This window comes from Somniosus microcephalus, chromosome 27 (genome assembly GCF_052327205.1).
Source record: "Somniosus microcephalus isolate GS21.2 chromosome 27, FLI_Smic_1.0, whole genome shotgun sequence".
NCBI lineage: Eukaryota > Metazoa > Chordata > Chondrichthyes > Squaliformes > Somniosidae > Somniosus > Somniosus microcephalus.
Genome location: NC_141013.1, coordinates 48,251,764 through 48,270,039, shown reverse-complemented (window position 1 = coordinate 48,270,039; position 18,276 = coordinate 48,251,764). Strand labels below are relative to the sequence as shown.

Genomic DNA, 18,276 nt, shown 5'->3' with positions numbered 1-18,276 from the left:
CTGCGCTTGCACGGGAAGGTACTGTGGGAAGGGCAGGGAGTATGGAGGTGATAGAAAAGTGGACCATGGTTACGCGGAGAGAACGGTCTTTTAGGAATGCTGCCTGACCTGCTGAGTGTTTCCAGCATTTTCTGTTTATATTTCAGATTTTCAGCCTCGTTTGTATTTTGCTTTGTGTTAGTGTTGAATTCACTGCCACCTCTCTTCCAGGAATGCCCAGCTTGAAGAAGTTCTGCTCTTCTCTCCGACGGGATTTCCATTTGTCTCTTTCACCTTGTTCACCTTCATTGCTTTCTGTTTACCTTCTCGTGTTTTCAAGTAGTGGAAGGAATTCAGTTCAGACCAGAGTTACAAAACCACTAACCGAAAAGGAGAAGTTTGTAAATAGGAAGCAAGGCTGGTGTTTGATCTCATTTCTCAATCGTGGTAGCTGCTCGCACTTCATCTTAGCTGAAATGGGCACATCGTAAGCTTAAGTCCAGATTTACCTTTCGCATTTAACTAGATCTATTGAGTGGGTTAGTTTAACGCGAGCATTTTGAACATGTTCACACCAGGGTTAAAATAGCACTGATCAGAAAATCCAGACCGTGGCTTTTGGCCCAGGTGGGCGAAGGCTCCTCAAGTTGTCGTATTATGACTCAGCTCACACTACAGCTGAGCCTGTTAGTGGGGCGTTCCAACCAAGAGGCTGGGCGGGTGCAAGAATGCCTCAGGGAGAGAGAATGGGGACAAACCGGGGACAACGTCACTGATTAATATTTGACTTTTTAACAGGGAGCAGACTGTTGCTGAAGCCTCTCACTGGGAAAGTTAGAGGCTCTGTGCGATGAGCTGAGGAAACACTGGTCACTTCCCTGTGGCTGATTTCACCTCTGAGGTTGGTGAAGCAACCACTGCTGAGATGTACTGGGATGTCGGCCATGAGGACACTGATGAAGACAAAATGGCGCAGGAAACAGGTAAAGTGGAAATATTGGTAAATATTTGAATACATGTAAGTTGTGTCAGCATTTAATAAAATGACTATTCATAGATTATTAGTATTATTATCAGAAATTATTAGTAGTGGAGAAAGTTCCAAATGCTATTATTTTGCAACTTTGGGATCGGTTGTCTTCGGTCACGGCCACAAGCTCTTCCCCAGCCCCCTCCCCGGCCCCCTCCCCAGCCCCCTCCCCAGCCCTCGACCCCAGCCCCTGATTCCAGATCCCTCCCCGGCCCCCAACTCCAGCCCCCTCCCCAGCCCCCGACTCCAGCCCCCGACTCCAGCCCCCTCCCCAGCCCCCGACTCCAGTCCGCGACTCCAGCCCCCTCCCCAGCCCCCGACTCCAGCCCGCGACTCCAGCCCGCGACTCCAGCCCCCGACCCCAGCCCCCTCCCCAGCCCCCGACTCCAGCCCCCGACTCCAGCCCTCGACTCCAGCCCTCGACTCCAGCCCTCGACTCCAGACCCCTCCCCAGCCCGCGACTCCAGCCCCCGACTCCAGCCCCCGACTCCAGCCCCCTCCCCAGCCCCCTCCCCAGCCCCCTCCCCAGCCCCCTCCCCAGCCCCCGACTCCAGCCCCCGACTCCAGCCCTCGACTCCAGCCCTCGACTCCAGCCCCCTCCCCAGCCCCCGACTCCAGCCCCCGACTCCAGCCCTCGACTCCAGCCCTCGACTCCAGCCCCCTCCCCAGCCCCCTCCCCAGCCCCCTCCCCAGCCCCCTCCCCAGCCCCCGACTCCAGCCCCCGACTCCAGCCCTCGACTCCAGCCCTCGACTCCAGACCCCTCCCCAGCCCCCGACTCCAGCCCCCGACTCCAGCCCTCGACTCCAGCCCTCGACTCCAGCCCCCTCCCCAGCCCCCTCCCCAGCCCCCGACTCCAGCCCCCGACTCCAGCCCCCTCCCCAGCCCCCTCCTCCAGCCCCCAACTCCAGCCCCCTCCCTGGCCACTGTCTCTGGCTTTACCAGACTGTTCACAACCGTGGTGTCCTATTTGACCCTGAGCTGAGCTTCTGACCCCATATTCTCTCCATCACCAAAACCGCTTACTTCCACCTCCGTGACATCGCCCGTCCCAGCTCCTGCCTCAGCTTATCAGCTGTTGAAATCCTTATCCATACTTTTCCTGGTGTGAGCAGGGTCTCAGTGGGTAGCACTCTCTCATCTGAGTCAGAAGGTCGTGGGTTCAAGTCCCACTCCAGGGACTTGAGCACACAGTCCAGGCTGACACTCCAGTTGCAGTGCTGAGGGAGTGCTGCACTGTTGGAGGTGCCGTCTTTCAGATGAGATGTTAAACTGAGTTAGGCTGTTAGTCTAGTCTCTCAGGTGGACATAAAAACATTCTGGCATGCGGTGCGCTATATTTGGGCAGATTATTGATGACCCGGTCTGTGGCCTATCTCTTAGACAAGACACACAGAACACCATTCTGAGGCCAGGTGAGGGTTTTGGAGGTGAAGGCCTTTGTGCTTTTTGTGTGATCGCCTCACTAAGACTTTGAACTATACACAGAGTGATTGAAATGATCGGTTGTTGCCATTTCCCATGTTTCAGTGCCCAGAGTGCAATCTTTGTCCATCTACTTTGTACAGGAAAGTGCTGAGCCGCCTTACCTTGGGAGATGGTGGGGTGAAGGGAGGAGGGAATGCACAGGAGGCCCAAACCGGGGAGACAAATTATTCTGGGGGGGTGGGTGGTTGTAGGGCTTGTTAGATCCGTGGTTCAGTGGATAAATAATTACACGGATGCTGTTCATTAACAAATAACAGGTCTTTACTGGAGGAGGGTAATCTCTAGACTGGGGTACAGAGGCATGCGCACAGCTTATATACCGGTGTGGTCACTGCCGGTACTACAGTATACAGGAGCTGTAAAAAGTAGTTCTGACTTAATGGCACATACACTACAATTCCTCCCTTTTTAGATTAATAATACCCCCTTAATATTCAAATAACAATTACATTTTTACATGTACATTCAATAACAAAAGTCCATTTATAGATTCAGTCTTTGGGGCGGCTTCCTGACCCTTTCGGGATAGCGCCTTTCCAGAGGTTCTTGTTCTTGGTGCAGAGGCGATTCTGACCCCTTTTCATCGGGTAGTTCATCGGGTTCCACTGCTACTGGGTCTGAAGTAGATGCTACCGGTATGTCGGGTTCATCCCCAGGTACTCGAGACATGGGGTTGGCGCATTCCTGTGATGCTAAGATCTGATCGACGTGGCATCTCACAATGTTCTCCCCGACATCCACGGTGTACATTAATGGCCCCTGCCTTGTACATATCGTTCCGGGTTGCCACTTCTCTGTTCGATAGTCCCGGGCCAAGACTGGTTGCCCTACATTGAAGCACCTTGTCGGCTTCTCGTTGATGTGCTGGAATTGTTTGTCCTCAACATTTCTTCGCACATTTGGTCTGAGCAAGTCCAGACGAGATCTCAACCTTCGGTTAAAGAACATCATGGCCGGGGTCTGGTTGGTAACTGCATGTGTCGCGTTTCGGTAGGCTAATAAGAAATTGTCCAGCTTATGCTGTAGTGGAATTTCCTCGTCGCACATGGCCTTTATCGCCTTCTTAAAGGTTTGTACGAAACTCTCAGCCAATCCATTGGTGGCTGGATGATACGGGGCGGATGTGTAATGCCTTACCCCATTCCTTTTCATGAATTTTTGGAACTCGTCGGACACAAACTGTGGTCCATTTTCAGAGCAGATCTGCTCTGGCAAACCGTTTCTGGCAAATATGGTCCGTAGGACTGCAATCGTTTTCTCTGTAGTGGTTGAAGACATCTTTATCACCTCAGGCCACTTTGAGTGAGCATCCACTGCTATTAAGAACATTGAGTCCATGAATGGACCAGCGAAATCAATGTGCACCCATTGCCATGGAGAGGAGGGCCACTCCTATGGGTGTAGAGGGGCATGTGGTGGTGCATTTTGGACCTTCTGGCATCCTAAGCAGCTCTTCGTTAGGTCTTCGATTTGTTGATCGATTCCCGGCCACCACACATAAGCCCTAGCAAGGCTTTTTATTTTCACTCCCCCCAGATGACCTTCATGTAGTTCATTTAGCACTCTCTCCCTTAACTTTGGTGGAATCACCACTCTGGCTCCACACATCACTGTCCCCTGGCATACTGACAGCTGTTCTCTTCTGGATGAGAATGCTGGCAACAGTGAGTTGCCATGTGTTGGCCATCCCCTCACCGTCAATTCATATACCCGTGACAGCGTCGGATCTCCTTCTCTATATCCGCGTTTGTTACTGGCAATCGTTCAATTATCGACGAATAAAATATCTCGATAGGGTCCACTGCTGGTGCTTCCTCCACTGTAGGCAGTGGCAGGCGCGATAGCCCATCAGCGTTCCCATGCTGTTTCGTGCCTTTATATTCTATTTCATATTGATTCGCCCCTAGAAACAGGGACCATCTTTGTAACTGCTGTGCAGTCATTACTGGCACGCCCTTCTTAGGATTAAAGATGGAGACCAGTGGTTGGTGGTCAGTCAGCAAGGTGAACTTCTGCCCATGCAGATAGTGGTTGAATTTTTTTACTCCCCATACTAGGCTGAGGGCCTCCCTGTAAATCTGGGCGTAGTTGCGCTCGGCTGAGGTTAGTGACCGAGACGCAAAGGCTACTGGCCTCTCCAACCCGTCTGGGAATTTGTGCGACAGCACCGCTCCAATGCCGTAGGGTGATGCATCACATGCCAAACGAATTGGTAGTGCTGGGTTGAAATGGGCCAACACCTCTTTTGATGTGATCTATTCTTTACACTTCTGGAAAGCTCGTCTACGTTCGTCATCCCACTTCCCTGTTTGCAGTAGGGTGTTCAGCGGGTGTAATACCGTAGACAAATTTGGTAAGAACTTGTGGTAATAGTTTACCAGCCCGAGGAACGACCTCAGTTGTGACACATTTTCCGGTGCTGGAGCCTTGACTACTGCCTCAATCTTGTCAGGGGACTTATGTAACCCCTCTTCATCGATGACGTGGCCGCAATACGAGATCTGTTTCTGGAAAAACTCGCACTTGTGGCGATTAGCTCGTAGTCCATATTCCTTTAATCTGGCGAGCACCTTCTCCAAGTTAGCGAGGTGATCACCGTCATTTTCGCCCGTGACCAAGATGTCGTCCAAATAACACTGGGTCCCTGGAATCCCTTGCAGGACCTGATCCATCGCCCTTTGCCAGATAGCCAGAGCCGAGGCTACTCCAAACACCAGCCGGTTGTATTGATAGAGACCTTTATGGGTGTTGATCGTAAGGTAATGTTTCGAAGCTTCTTCTACCCCCATTTGCAAGTACGCCTGGGCTAGATCAATTTTGGTGAAGCGTTTACCACCAGATAGCGAGGCAAAAATATCCTCAATTCGTGGAAGTGGATATTGCACCGTGTGAAGGACTGGGTTCACTGTCACCTTAAAATCCCCACAGATGCGGACCGTCTTTGGTTCCCCAGGCGTATTACTCAACGACCTCTTCATTACAGGAATGATGGGTGTAGCCCACTCGCTCCAGTCCACTTTGGACAGTACTCCTGAACGTTCCAACCCTTCCAGCTCTGCTTCAACCGCTGGTCTGATCGCATAAGGCACTGGTCTGGCCTTCAGAAACTTTGGGCTTGCATTTTCCTCTATTTTAATTGTTGCTGTTATTCCTTTTAGTGTTCCTAGTCCCTCCTGGAACACTTCTTTTGCGTCAGTTAGCAGTTTTGACAGTCGTCCAGGTGTGACGTCTTCATCCTTTTTGGCCTCAACCTTCAGTGCCTGTATGGAATGCCAATCTAATTGTATCTTTTGGATCCATTCATGTCCTAGCAGTGGTGGTCCTCCATTTGGCAATGCATATATATCCATTTTAGGTATTTCCTGACCTTTATATATCACTTTCACCCTTATTTTTCCTTTGGGGTAGACTTTTTGCCCTGTATACGTCTTCAAGACAATCTCTGTAGCTTTCAAGGGTATGTGTGAAAATAGCCGCTTGTAGTCTCTTTGATTTATGACTGTTAGAGCTGACCCTGTGTCCAATTCCATTTCCACTTGGACTCCGTCTATCTTGAGTGTAACCCAGATAGTCTGGTGATCCTCCATTTCGGTTACATTATGTAGTTTCAGACAACCCAGCTCCTTGCTTCCGGAGTCTGTGTCACTTTTCTGTTCGTATGAACCACTGTCCATCACCTGGTGTACCTTTTTGTACTTCTCCTGTGGAGATTTCTTACTGTTGGTTTTCTTCCCGGACCTGCAGACTCTTGCTATGTGTCCTGCTTTTCCACACTGTCTGCACACTTGGTCCTTGAACCAACAATCTTTCTGGTAATGTGTTGTTCCGCCGCAGCGATAGCACTTCCCTGTTCCATAGGTCATTTTGTTGGTGCCATATTCTTGCGGTCTCCGTTGTATCTCTGCAGCACCCCTTGCGGCTGCTTCGTGTGATACTGCCATACTGAAAGCTTTGTCCAGCGTAAGGTCCTTTTCTGATAGAAGCCGTTTGTGGGTTCCTTCACTTTGTAGCCCACACACAAATTTGTCCCTTAACGTGTCTGCTAGTCCTGCTCCAAACTGGCAGTATTTCGATAGCTTGCGCAGTTCCATTAGGTACTCAGCATTGCTTTCATCTTTGTGTTGGTTCCTTTTATGGAACTTAAATCGTTCTGCTATCAGCAGCGGTGTGGGGTTTAAGTGGTCCTGTAGGATTTCTACTATGCTTTCAAAATTCTTGTTTACCGGCTTCTCTGGGGTTATTAGATTTCGCAGTAACCCATAAGTTTTTGCACCCATGGAATTTAACAGAACCAGTGCTTTATTAGCATCTGGCACTTCATTCGCCCTGCAGTACACCTCAATACGTTCCACATATGTCGCCCAATCTTCGACTTCATTGTCGAACGTAGAGATACTGCCACTCTTCGGCATCCTTGGTTGTGCGTTAACTATCACCAATGGTGCCTCCCGCGCTTCCCCTTCTTCTCCGCTGGCACAAAATGGCATCTCCCGTGCTTTCCTTCCTTCCCGCGCTCACCCGTCTTCTCCGCTGCGGCTTCGCAAAATGGCGTCTCCCATGCTCTTCCTTCTTCTCCGCGGCTCAATGGCGCCTCCCGCGCTCTCCCTGCTTCTCCGCGGCTCAATGGCGTCTCCCGCGCTCTCCCTGCTTCTCCGCGGCTCAATGGCGTCTCCCCTTGCTTCGCCCCGCGGACCCTGATCGGCCCGTGATCCCTGGCTGTGCTCTGCGCGTTCTTCTCTTGATATTTGTCGACACCGCTCAGTCTAGAACCCGGCTGTTTCTTACCCTCTCTCTCTCCGGTTTGCAGTATTTTTCCTCGACGCCGCTCGGTGATCAACCCCCAGCTGCGCCCTGCTCTCTTCACCCTCTTTCTTACCCCTTCGACGCTGCTCGGCTCTCTCTCTCTGCCGTCGGTCGGCTCCAGCCGCCGCTGCTCGGGAAGGGTCTGCTCTGGACCTGTCGTCGGTCTCTTACTGCTCGTTGTGGCTGGGGAACCAAGCCCGGCTCTCCACAGCCTCCCCAGCGAAGTTGGATCTCTGCCTGACTGCTGGGCGGTTGCTCGCGGTCGACGCCCGTGTTCCTGGACTCGACTATTTTTTTTTTGCAGGTAGATTCGAATCGACACTCGTCGCCACTGTTAGATCTGTGGTTCAGTGGATAAATAATCACACGGATGTTGTACATGAACAAATAACAGGTCTTTACTGGAGGAGGGTAATCTCTAGACTGGGGTACAGAGGCATGCGCACAGCTTATATACCGGTGTGGTCACTGCCGGTACTACAGTATACAGGAGCTATAAAAAGTAGTTCTGACTTAAAGGCACATACACTACAGGGCTAGAGGAGGTTAAAGAGATGCGGAGGGTCATGGGAGGCTGCTCTTCCAGGCCTATGTATAAAGAAGGGGAGCAGATGTTATAATGGTGGCTGCAGGAGACATCATCAAATAGAGGTTGTGTTGCCGTGTATTTTGAGTGATGGTTTTATGCTTAGAGTGTTTACCTGTGAAGTGAGCTCGAGTGAATGAGTCAGCAAGTGGTGAAGATAGAACCAGAGCTTGATGGTAGTAGTCCTAAGCTTGGGGAGAGAAACAGAGTTAACGTTTCAGGTCTGGGACCCTTCATCAGTTCTGAAACGTTGACTCTATTTCTCTCTCCACGGATGCTGCCTGGCCTGCTGAGTATTTCCAGCATTTTCTGTTGTTATTTCAGATTTCCAGCATCCGCAGTATTTTGCTATTATATCTTCTTCAAAGGCAGTCCAAGGTCTGTTTGGTGTTTGTTTTAACTCTTTTTACTCTTTAGGGTAATCAGAGGTGAGATCAACCAAGACTTTAACGTTTTCTAAGTAATTGGTTTTATTAACATTAAGGTACAAGAAGTTTTACGGATAGAGATTGATACAACCTTTAAGTCAGTAGTACAACTCAAAACTCAGAATGGCCAATTCTTCTGCTTCGGGAGACGGAGAGGTTAATAATTCACCGACATCCTGCGAGGTGTTCTTCTGGTCTGCACCTGGATTGTCTCTCTCTCACTTTAGAATGGCTGCTCTGATACCATTCCGACTGACAAAAGCAAGCTTTTCAGTGACTTTCCATTCTCTCTCCCCCATGGTTACACAGACTGGTGCTACCAGACAGCACCTGGTGTTTAGGACGGTTTCCCGCAGCCTCTCAAGGCCTCATTATCTGTAGCTGTCCAGACCGACTGCCGAACACATTTTGAATTTGGTCAACATCCCCAGCATGCCTTCTTGAACAGTCACTAACAGTTCTTGTAACCAAACTCAGCTTCCTTAGCAGGTCATTCAGCCAGGGTTCCAGTCAGTCCTTTAGTTTCCTTAAAACTGATATTGGAAAGTCTGAAAATCCTTCCAGTCTGAAATTTTCTGGCGCTCTTCCAGTTCAGGTCTGTTCCATTCCGTTAGGTGCCACCTTGTCCTGAACACGGAGAAGTTGTTCTGAGATGCTGCAACATGGTCCTGCTCTGTCAGTATTCACAGGGCTTTCTCAGTGCCTCGGATGTGGCAACAGTAACAGATTATGAGAAAATACTTTGAGAAAAATTCTAATAAATAAAAGGAAAGTATTAGAGAAGTTCGTTAAACTAGAGGAGGACAAAGTGCTGGGACCTGATGGGATACGCCCAAGCATGCGGGGGAAAATGGATGAAGAAATATCTGAGGCCCTAGAAATTATATTTCAGGGTCCTTATTGAGTGTGGATGTGCTGGAGGACTGGAGATTAGTCAGTGCAATGCCCATTCTCAAAAAGGGAGCTGGATCTAACCCAGGTAATCACAGGCCAGTTAGTTAAACATCTGTGGCAGGGAAAATTTTGGAATCATTAATTGAAGACAAAATTACTATTTGTCTAGAGAAGAGAAAATAATTAGAAACAGCCAACACAGATTCCAGAAGGGAAATTGTGCTTGACAAGCCTCATAGAGATCTCGGGCAGGTGGGGGGAATGCGATGGATGTTGTGTACATGGACTTTCAGAAAGGCTTTGACGAGGCTTTGAAGAAGATCAAGGGTTATGGAATTAGGGGGAAGGTGGCAAATTAGATAAAATTAGAACACAGAAAGCAGGAGTTAAGGGCAGTTTCTCCGAGTGGCTGGAAGTGGGCAATGGTGTCCCACAGGGTTCAATTCTGGGACCACTTCTGTTCACTCTGTATGTTAATGATTTGGATTTAGGACTAGAGGGAGTGGTGTGGAACTGGACTCGAGCACAGGTCAGGCCAAGCAGGGGGGGGAGGTTCTTTCCCCCCAAGGACATTGATAAACCAGTTGTGTTTTTCTGACAAGTGACAGCTTTCATGGTCATTGTTCTGGCCCACGAATTACCAGATTTGGGTTGCTAGCCCAGCACCTTAACCTTGAGCTACCTGAGGAAAGCTGCAAGGTAAGATCATCCAACAGCTCCTGTAATAAACAGCTGCACCAAGTATGCCACAAAGGTACATAGAACTACAACCTAGAAACAGGCCGCTTGGCTCAGCCAGCCCTTTGGTGTTTAACCTCCACACGAGCAGTATCCTAATCCCATGTACCCTCTACCCGCTTCGTTCAACCACATATCTAACAAAAGAACATAAGAAATAGGAGCAGGAGTCGGCCCTTTGGCCCCTCGAGCCTGCTCCGCCATTCGATAAGATCATGGCTGATCTTCTACCTCATCTCCACTTTCCTGTACTATCCCCATATCCCTTGATTCCCTTAATATTCAAAAATCTATCGATCTCTGTCTTGAATATACTCAACGACTGAGCCTCCACAGCCCTCTGGGGTAGAGAATTCCAAAGATTCACCACCCTCTGAGTGAAGAAATTTCTCCTCATCTCAGTCCTAAATGGCCGACCCCTTATTCTGAGACTGTGACCCCTGGTTCTAGACTCCCCAGCCAGGGGGAACATTCTCCCTGCATCTAACCTGTCGAGCCCTGTAAGAATTTTGTATGTTTCAATGAGATCACCTCTCATTCTTCTAAACTCTAGAGAATATCGGCCTAGTCTACTCAATCTCTCCTCATAGGACAATCCCCCATCCCAGGAACCAGTCTGGTGAACCTTCGTTGCACTCCCTCTATGGCAAGTATATCCTTCCTTAGGTAAGGAGACCAAAATTGTCCACAATACTCCAGGTGTGGTCTCACCAGGGCCCTATATAATTGCTGTAAGACATCTTTACTCTTATACTCAAATCCTCTTGTAATAAAGGCCAACATACCATTTGCTTTCCTAATTGCTTGCTGTACCTGCATGTTAACTTTCAGTGATTCGTGTACAAGGACACCCAGGTCCCTCTGAACACCAACATTTCCCAATCTCTCACCATTTAAAAAATACTCTGCTATTCTATTTTTCCAACCAAAGTAGATAACTTCACACTTCTCCACATTATATTCCATTTGCCTTGTTCTTGCCCATTCACTCAGCCTGTCTATATCCCTTTGAAGCCTCCTTGCATCCTCCTCACAACTTACATTTCCACCCAGCTTTGTATCATCAGCAAACTTAGATATATTACACTTAGTCCCCTCATCCAGATCACTGATGTAGATTGTGAATAGCTGAGGCCCAAGCACTGATCCTTGCGGTACCCCACTAGTTACAGCCTGTTCTATATATTGACCTGGTCTCTGCTTCAATCATTAACTCTGTATAAAGAAGTTTTTCCTGATCTCATTCATTTAATTTTATATCTGTGTCCCCTCATTTAACCCCATCAATCACTGGAGATACTCTGGGGTAAAATTCAGTTGCACTGCACCTCCCGTTAGTGCCCTAAGAAGGAGGCCCTAAGAGGGCGCTAATGGGATGCAAAGCAACTAGTGCCCAGACGCGGTGCCTCCCACGAAATTCAGCGGAAGGCTAGCGGTGGTGGTAGCCGGTAGGGCCCTGTGGCGCTGCGCCTCTGGCGATGACATCATCGTTCTGCGCAGCGCTCAGCTCATGCCCCGGCCGCAAACTTCGGTCGCGTCCCCTGACTTACTGCCGGACGCTATGTCCGACAGGGTCAGAGGGGCGTACGTGCGGCCGGGGCGGCGATATTTAAAGGGGAGGTGCCTGCCAGCACCTGCCCCCTCTGCCGTTCCCCACCAATGGGGTGCCAGCCGTGATCGGGCAGCCCGGCGCTCCTCTTGAGTGCCGGGCTGTTTTGCCGGCACTCCGCTCCCCGGTGGTCCAGCAGGGCGTCGGGACACGCTGCGCTAGGCCCCTCCCCTTTAATCAGGGGAGGGAGGCCTACAGTACTGCAGCGCAGCGTGCCGGCGCGCGTGACACTGATGCATGTCGCGCCACGATATTTCCTGGGAGTGCCCTAAGAGGGAGGGGGAGCACTTCCAGTAGTGCCGCGCCTCCTCCTTGGGGTGCTACCATTGAATTTTGGACGCGGGGGTGCTAACTTTTTCGGAGGGCTAAAAGTAGCGCCCCAATAAAGTTAGCGCCCCACAGGGGGCGCGACCCAATTTTTGCCCCTCTGTTTCTATCTACTCTGTCCTATTCCTTCATAGTTCTAAACAACGCTATTAAATCACCTCATAGTCTCATATCTAATGAAAATAGCCCCAACTTTCCAAGGCTTTCTTTGTATTTGTATTTCCTCAGATCAGCGTCCTAGTAAATCTCTCTGCACCTGCTCCATTGCCTCAACATCCTTCCTATAGGGAATGATTTTCATCTGCCTACTGCTCCATTTATGCAGACAAACAGACAGAACTTGTAAAGAACAAACTCTCCCACCCACTGGCTGCCTGAGGCGGTCTGACTGGATTATCGAGCGGGACTTGAAACCTGAGGCCAGCGCCTCCGCCCGAAACGGGCGAGAAACTTGTTTCAATATTTCATTTGAAAGAAAAGAAAGACTGACATTTCTACAGCACCTTTCACAACCTCAGGACGTCCCAAAGCGCTTTACAGCCAATGAAGTACTTTTGAAACCTAGCCTCTGTTGTAATGTAGGAAACGCAGCAGATAATTTGCACACAGCAAGGTCCCACAAACAGCAGTGTGATAATGATCAGACAATCTGTTTTTAGTGATGTTGGTTGAGGGATAAATATTTTGGATCCTATCCCAGTTTTAGACTGTAAAAGCTTTTATAGATATGTGAAGAGAAAAAGATTGGTGAAGTCAAGCGTAGGTCCCTTGCAGTCAGAATCAGGGGAATTTATAATGGGGAACAAAGAAATGGTGGACCAATTAAATACATATTTTGGTTCTGTCTTCACAAAGGAGGACACAAATAACCTCCCAGAAATGTCGGGGAACATAGGGTCTGATGAAAGGGATGAACTGAAAGAAATCAGTATTTGTAGGGAAATGGTGTTAGGGAAATTGATGGGATTGAAGGCCAATAAATCCCCAGGGCCTGATAATCTACATCCTAGGGTACTTAAGGAAGATGCATTGCTGATCATCTTCCAACATTCGATGGAATCTGGAACAGTATCCATGGATTGGAGGGTAGCTAATGTTACCCCACTATTCAAAAAAGGTGGTAGAGAGAAACTGGGGAATTACAGACCGGTAAGCCTAACATCGGTAGTGGGGAAAATGCTAGTGTCCATTATCAAAGATGTAATAGCAGATCACTTGGAAAACAGTGACAGGATCGGGCAAAGTCAACATGGATTTACAAAAGGTAAATCATGCTTGATTAATCTACTGGAATTTTTTGAGGATGTAACTAGTAAAATAGACAAGGGAGAACCAGTGGATGTGGTGTATTTGGACTTTCAGAAGGCTTTCGATAAGGTCCCACATAAGAGATTAACGTGTAAAGTTAAGGCACATCCCACCCCAGCCACAGTTTGTTCGCCCCCCTGCCATCTGGGAGACGCTACAGATGCATCCGCACCCGAACGACCAGATTTAGGAACAGCTTCTTTCCCAGGTCTGTCATCCTATTGAACTCTGCAAATAAACTCTAAAGCCTGCACATCTGCCAATGCACTTTATTATGTTTATGTTTATGTATTACAAGCCAAATGAATGTTGAATGTTAAATGTCTTAATCAAAATGAACACTCTCGGGAGCCGCAAGCCTACATTTCGTTGTACTGCACTTGTGCACTAACAATGACAATAAAGTTGATTATTATTATTATTATTATTATTGGGGGCAAGGTATTGACTTGGATAGAGAACTGGTTGGCAGACAGAAAGCAAAGAGTTGGAATAAACGGGTCTTTTTCCGAGTGGCAGGCAGTGACTAGTGGGGTACCGCAGGGATCGGTCCTTGGACCCCAGCTATTCACAATATATATTAATGATCTAGACAAGGGAACTAGATGTAATATCTCCAAATTTGCAGATGACACAAAGCTGGGTGGACGTGTGTGCTGTGAGGAGGATGCCAAAAAAACTACAGGATGATTTGGACAGGTTGGGTGATTGGGCAGAAGCATGGCAGATGCAATATAACGTGGATAAATGTGAGGTTATCCACTTTGGTGTCAAAAACAGGAAGGCAGATTATTATCTGAATGGCAATAGATTGGGAGAAGGGGAAGTGCAACGAGACCTGGGTGTCCTTGTGCACCAGTCGCTGAAGGTAAGCATGCAGGTGCAGCAGGCGGTTAAGAAGGCAAATGGTATGTTGGCCTTCGTAGCGAGAGGGTTCGAGTACAGGAGCAAGGAAGTCTTGCTGCAGTTGCACAGGGCCTTGGTGAGGCCACATCTTGAGTATTGTGTGCAGTTATGGTCGCCTTATCTGAGGAAGGATATTCTTGCCGTGGAAGGAGTTCAGCGAAGATTCACCAGGCTGACACCTGGGATGGCAGGAATGACATATGAGGAGAGATTGGTTCGATTGGGCTTGTACTCGCTGGAGTTTAGAAGAATGAGGGGGGATCTCATTGAAACTTATAAAATTCTGGCAGGACTGGACAGACTAGATGCAGGGAGGTTGTTCCCGATGGTTGGGGAATCCAGAACCAGGGGTCACAGTCTAAGGATAAGGGGTAAGCCATTTAGGACAGAGATGAGGAGGAATTTCTTCACCCAGAGAGTGGTTAACCTGTGGAATTCTCTACCACAGAAGGCAGTAGAGGCTAATTCATTAGATATATTCAAGAAGGAGTTGGATATATTTCTTAAGGCTAAAGGGATCAAGGGGTATGGGGAGAAAGCAGGTACCGGGTACTGAACTTGGATGATCAGCCATGATCACATTGAATGGCGGAGCAGGCTCGAGGGGCCGAATGGCCTACTCCTGCTCCTATCTTCTATGTTTCTATGTTAGGGCCCTGACACCACTTACAGGTACCAATGGAAGGAATGAGAACTGTGCAAGCCCGGCTCCTTGGTACTGGGCGTGAAGCAGCCTTTCTTTATAACGCCCAATTGTAAAAACCCAACTGGTTCATCAATGTTCTCAGAGACAGGAACCTGCCTCCCCCTACACGGTTGACTCTTAATGCCCTCTGAAGTTGCCTAGCAAGACTGTGCTGAGTACTGTTCTAGTCACCACATTACAGGAAAGATGTGATTGCACCAGAGAGGGTGCAGAGGAGATTTATGAGGTTGTTGCCTGGGCTGGGGAATTTTAGCTATGAGGAAAGATTGGAGAGGCTGGGGTTGTTTTCTTTGGAACAGAGGAGGCTGAGGGGAGATTTAATTGAGGTGTATACAATTATGAGGGGCCTAGATAGAGTGGATAGGGAGGACCTGTAGCTGGGCTCAGCAAGTCTTTGTTTCAGGGCCGATAAAAACAGGCTTTGAAGTGCGATTTTGCACTGAAAGCGGTTTGAACAGAGTGCTGAGAGTTGGGTGAGTCAGGGAGTTAGGTGAGGCAAGGCCTCAGAGCTTCGGCGGGTGCTTCAGCGGTAGAGCGGGCCTACAAAGGGCTCCAGAGACCAGGTAAGGCTTACTTTACTGGTGGTATTGAATTAATTTAATTTAAATTGATTTAAGGGGTAGGTCATGCCAGGAGAGCCCAGCCCCGTGATATGCTCCTCTTGCTCTATGTGGGAATTCAGGGATGCTGCCAGTGTCCCTGACCAACACGTGTGCCAGAAATGCATCCAGCTGCAGCTACTAACGGGCCATCTTGGGGCGCTGGAGCTGCGGGTGGATGGGTTGTGGAGCATTCACGATGCTGAGTGGGTCGCGAATTACTCGTACAGTGAGTTGGTCACACCGCAGGGTAGGGCTGCACAGGCAGAAGGGAAATGGGTGACCACCAGGCGGAACAATAGAAGCAGGCAAGTAGTGCAGGGGACCCCTGTGGCCATCCCCCTTTCAACCAGGTATATCGCTTTGGATACTGTTGGGGGGGATGACTTATCAGGGGAAGGCAGCAGCAGCCAACTTCCTGGCACTGGGGGTGCTCCTGCTGCCCAGGAAGGGAGGAAAAAGAGTGGGAGAGCAATAGTGATAGGGGATTCTATAGTAAGGGGAACAGATAGGCGTTTCTGTGGCCGTAGACGTGAATCCAGGATGGTTTGTTGCCTCCCTGGTGCCAGGGTCAAGGATGTCACTGAGCGGCTGCAGGGCATTCTGGAGGGGGAGGGCGAACAGCCAGAGGTCGTGGTCCACACTGGTACCAACGACATAGGTAAAAAGAGGGATGAGGTCCTGCAGCAAGAATTTAGGGAGCTAGGTAGCAGATTAAAGAGCAGGACCTCAAAGGTTGTAATCTCTGGATTACTCCCGGTGCCACGTGCTAGTGAGTATAGGAATAGGAAGATAGAACAGATGAATGCGTGGTTAAAGGGATGGTGCAGGAGGGAGGGCTTTAGTTTCCTGGATCACTGGGTCTGCTTCTGGGAAAGGTGGGACTTGTACAAGTCGGACGGTTTACACCTGAACCAGAGGGGGACCAATATCCTTGCGGGGAGGTTTGCTAGCACTGTTGGGGGGGGTTTAAACTAACTTGGCAGGGGGATGGGATACAGAGTGGAGCTATAATAGGGGGTGATTTACAGCCAAATACGGAGGGAAAAACAAGTCAGCTGGGAAGGCAGAGCATATATGTGAAGGCAAAAGGGAATATGGCAAGGCTGGAAGGCATTTATTTTAATGCAAGGAGTCTTGCAAATAAGGTGGATGAACTGAAGTTGTTGTTGAACACATGGGAGTACGATATTGTTGCTATCACGGAGACATGGTTGAGGGAGGGTCAGGACTGGCAGCTCAATATTCCGGGATATAGAATCTTCAGGCGAGACAGAGGGGGGTGTAAAAGGGGAGGGGGTGTTGCAATATTAATTAAGGAGTCAATTACTGCTGTAATGAGGGATGATATATTAGCGGGTTCCTCTAATGAGGCCATATGGGTAGAACTTAAAAACAAAAAGGGGGCAAGCACTTTGCTGGGAGTGTACTATAGGCCCCCAAACAGTCAGGGGGAGATAGAGGAACAGATATGTAGGCAAATCTCAGAGAAGTGCGAAAATAATAGGGTAATAATAGTGGGAGATTTCAACTTCCCCAATATTAATTGGGATAGTCAGAGTGTGAAAGGCTTAGAGGGTGCAGAATTCTTAAAGTGCATCCAGGAGAGCTTTTTGAGCCAACATGTAGAAAGTCCTACAAGAGAGGGGGCGGTACTGGACCTAATTCTAGGGAATGTAGCCGGGCAAGTGGTGGAAGTGTCAGTAGGAGAGCATTTTGGCGACAGTGACCATAATTCGGTGAGATTTAAGGTGGTCATGGAAAAAGACAAAGACGGCCCGGAAATATGGGTTCTAAATTGGGGGAAGGCCGATTTTAATATGATAAGGCAGGATCTGGCCAAAGTGGACTGGGAGCAGCTACTTATAGGAAAATCCACATCAAAGCAGTGGGAGACTTTCAGAAGGGAAATAGAGAGAGTACAACGCCAACATGTTCCCGTAAAGGTCAAGGGTGGGACCAACAAGCAAAGGGAACCTTGGATGACAAGGGATATACAAAAATGCATTAGGAAAAAAAGGGGGGCTTTTGGCAGTTACAAAAGACTAAAGACGGAGGAAGCCCTAGAGGAGTATAAAAAGTGCAGGGGCATACTTAAAAAAGAAATTAGGAGAGCGAGGAGGGGCCATGAAATAACACTGGCGAGCAAAATAAAGGAAAATCCTAAGATGTTTTATAAGTATATTAAGGGCAAGAGGATAACCAGGGAAAGGGTAGGGCCCATTAGGGACCAAAGTGGCAATCTGTGTGTAGAGCCAGATGATGTAGGCGGGGTTTTAAATGAATTTTTTGCATCTGTGTTCACTATGGAGAAAGACGATGTAGACATAGAAATCGGGCAAGGGGACTGTGATATACTTGAACATATTAGCATCGAGAGGGAGGAGGTACTAGCGGTTTTAGCAGGCCAAAAAGTGGGTAAATCCCCAGGCCCGGACGAGATGTATCCCAGGCTGCTGTGTGAGGCAAAGGAGGAGATTGCAGGAGCTCTGACACAAATTTTCAGAACCTCTCTGGCCACAGGGGATGTACCAGAGGACTGGAGAACAGCTAACGTAGTACCATTATTCAAGAAGGGTAGCAGGGATAAACCAGGGAATTACAGGCCAGTGAGCCTAACATCTGTGGTAGGGAAATTATTGGAAAAAATTCTGAGGGACAAAATTAGTCTCCACTTGGAGAGGCAAGGATTAATCAGGGATAGTCAGCATGGCTTTGTCAAGGGTAAATCATGTCTGACCAATCTGATTGAATTTTTCGAGGGGGTGACTAGGTGTGTGGATGAGGGAAATGCTGTGGATGTGGTATACATGGACTTCAGTAAGGCTTTTGACAAAGTCCCGCATAGGAGACTGGTCAAGAAGGTAAGAGCCCATG

At 48.8% G+C, this 18,276-nt stretch overlaps 1 protein-coding gene across 1 annotated transcript in view; it reads left to right on the top strand.

Moving 5' to 3' along the window:
- The first annotated feature begins 780 nt into the window (after nt 1–780).
- The window catches only part of lrrk1 (leucine-rich repeat kinase 1), a 404,527-nt gene continuing 387,031 nt past the window's right edge, over nt 781–18,276 (top strand). Inside the window, 1 exon segment of the mRNA XM_085968973.1 lies at nt 781–962. Coding sequence (XP_085825099.1) covers nt 905–962 — 58 coding nt within the window. The 5' untranslated portion in view covers nt 781–904.